This window comes from Pan paniscus, chromosome X (assembly GCF_029289425.2).
Source record: "Pan paniscus chromosome X, NHGRI_mPanPan1-v2.0_pri, whole genome shotgun sequence".
NCBI classification, from domain to species: Eukaryota; Metazoa; Chordata; class Mammalia; order Primates; family Hominidae; genus Pan; species Pan paniscus.
This window is the reverse complement of record NC_073272.2, coordinates 138,888,355-138,890,234: the sequence shown is the minus strand read 5'-3', so window position 1 is coordinate 138,890,234 and position 1,880 is coordinate 138,888,355. Positions and strand designations below refer to the sequence as shown.

General features: G+C 45.3%; 1 protein-coding gene across 1 annotated transcript; it reads right to left on the bottom strand.

Moving 5' to 3' along the window:
• Positions 1 to 361: 361 nt before the first annotated feature.
• On the bottom strand, positions 362 to 1,624 carry LOC117977671 (3-oxo-5-alpha-steroid 4-dehydrogenase 1-like). Its single transcript, XM_034950099.3, has 2 exons — positions 852 to 1,624; positions 362 to 684 (listed from the first exon to the last, which is right to left on the bottom strand). Exons 1-2 carry the CDS (start codon positions 1,169 to 1,171, stop codon positions 366 to 368), a joined length of 639 nt encoding a protein of 212 aa, XP_034805990.1. The 5' UTR covers positions 1,172 to 1,624; the 3' UTR covers positions 362 to 365.
• Between the last annotated feature and the right edge of the window lie 256 nt (positions 1,625 to 1,880).

Below are 1,880 nucleotides of genomic sequence, written 5' to 3'. Positions count from 1 at the left end.
AAGGTCAGCAGTTATTACCCGGAGTTTGACTGAAAATGCCATCAGACAGTTGTAAATTCTAGTCTCGTACACCCTTGGCAAGACATAGCCAAAAGAGGTAAATTCGAAATTAGAAAAAAGGTCAGCAGTTATTACCCGGAGTTTGAAATTCTGACCTGTTACACAGTAGGATACCTCAACCTCCGTTTCCGTTTATTTAGGTACTTATTAGGTAGCTTGCAAAATTACTAGAAAAAAAATTCCTAGAGGACATCTTGAAAATGATGAAGTAGCAGGAAAATTACAAAGATATAACTTATTTACAAAGTCCATTGAAAAACACCATTGGAAAGCTTCAAGTTGAAGGTAATTTGTTGAAAATGCACTTAAAACAAAAATGGAATTATAATTTTTCTGAACTTTGGATACTCTTCAAATTTCCGGAGGTACTGCTCATGATGCTCTTTTGCTCTACCAGATAAAAAACAAAATGTGAAGAAAGCAAAAGTCGCGCCTTGGACAGACCAGCTGGCCAGGGCATAGCCACGCCACTCCATGATTTCTCCAAAATAGTTGCCTGCAGTTATGTATTCAAATAAGCCTCCCCTTGGTATTTTGTATCCAGTATCTCCTGTTTTTCTGAGATTCCTTAGGATATGATCTGAATGGATGTTTATCAACATGCCCGTTAACCACAAGCCAAAATTTATTAGAAAACGGGGATCTTTTACTCAGTCATCAGCATACACTGCACAATGGCTCAAGTATCTGCTTTGCAAATAGCCATTACAGGTACAGAACATAATCGCCATTGTGCACGCCAACAGTGGCACAGGCTTTCCTCCTCGCATCAGAAATGGGTAAATTAAACACCGATGCCAGTAGTGGACGAGGAACATGGCCAGGAGGATGCAGCTGGGCGCGCTGCGGAGGCGCGGGGTGGACTCGCTGGTGTACTGGTAGAGCGGCAGGGCCAGCGAGGGCAGCTTCTGCACCACCCGGGTGGCCCGCGCCGGCACTCGGAGCCTGCGGCTGGGCGGCGCGTGGCGGCTGTACACTGAGTTCCTCTGACGATTCCGAGCGAAGACCGCGCAGCCCACGGCGCACTGCAGGTAGGCGAGCGCGGCCAGCAGGCGCTCCTCCACCACCGCCGTCGCCGTCGCCATCGCCAGGGCTGGGCCGCGTGCTCCATGCCCCAGAGGCCGAGGCAGGCAACATATAGGGCGGGGGCGGGAGGGGAGTGATCTGAATTTTTTTTTTTTTTTTTTGGCAGTATGTAGAGATATTCTTTATTCTTTTTTTTTCTTTTTTTTTTATCATTATTATACTTTAAGTTTTAGGGTACATGTGCACAATGTGCAGGTTAGTTACATATGTATACATGTGCCATGCTGGTGTGCTGCACCCATTAACTCGTCATTTAGCATTAGGTATATCTCCTCATGCTAACCCTCCCCCCTCCCCCCACCCCACAACAGTCCCCAGAGTGTGATGTTCCCCTTCCTGTGTCCATGTGTTCTCATTGTTCAGTTCCCATCTATGAGTGAGAACATGCGGTGTTTGGTTTTTTGTCCTTGCGATAGTTTACTGAGAATGATGATTTCCAATTTCATCCATGTCCCTACAAAGGACATGAACTCATCATTTTTTATGACTGCATAGTATTCCATGTTGTATATGTGCCACATTTTCTTAATCCAGTCTATCATTGTTGGACATTTGGGTTGTTTCCAAGTCTTCGCTATTGTGAATAGTGCCACAATAAACATACGTATGCATGTGTCTTTATAGCAGCATGATTTATAGTCCTTTGGGTATATACCCAGTAATGGGATGGCTGGGTCAAATGGTATTTCTAGTTCTAGATCCCTGAGGAATCGCCACACTGACTTCCACAATGG

Coding starts and splice junctions, on each gene's coding strand:
- LOC117977671 (XM_034950099.3), bottom strand. CDS start 1,171: ATGGAGCACGCGGCCCAGCCCTGGCGATGGCGACGGCGACGGCGGTGG. Junction 685..851: donor TCGTCCACTACTGGCATCGG/TGTTTAATTTAC, acceptor TTTTCTAATAAA/TTTTGGCTTGTGGTTAACGG.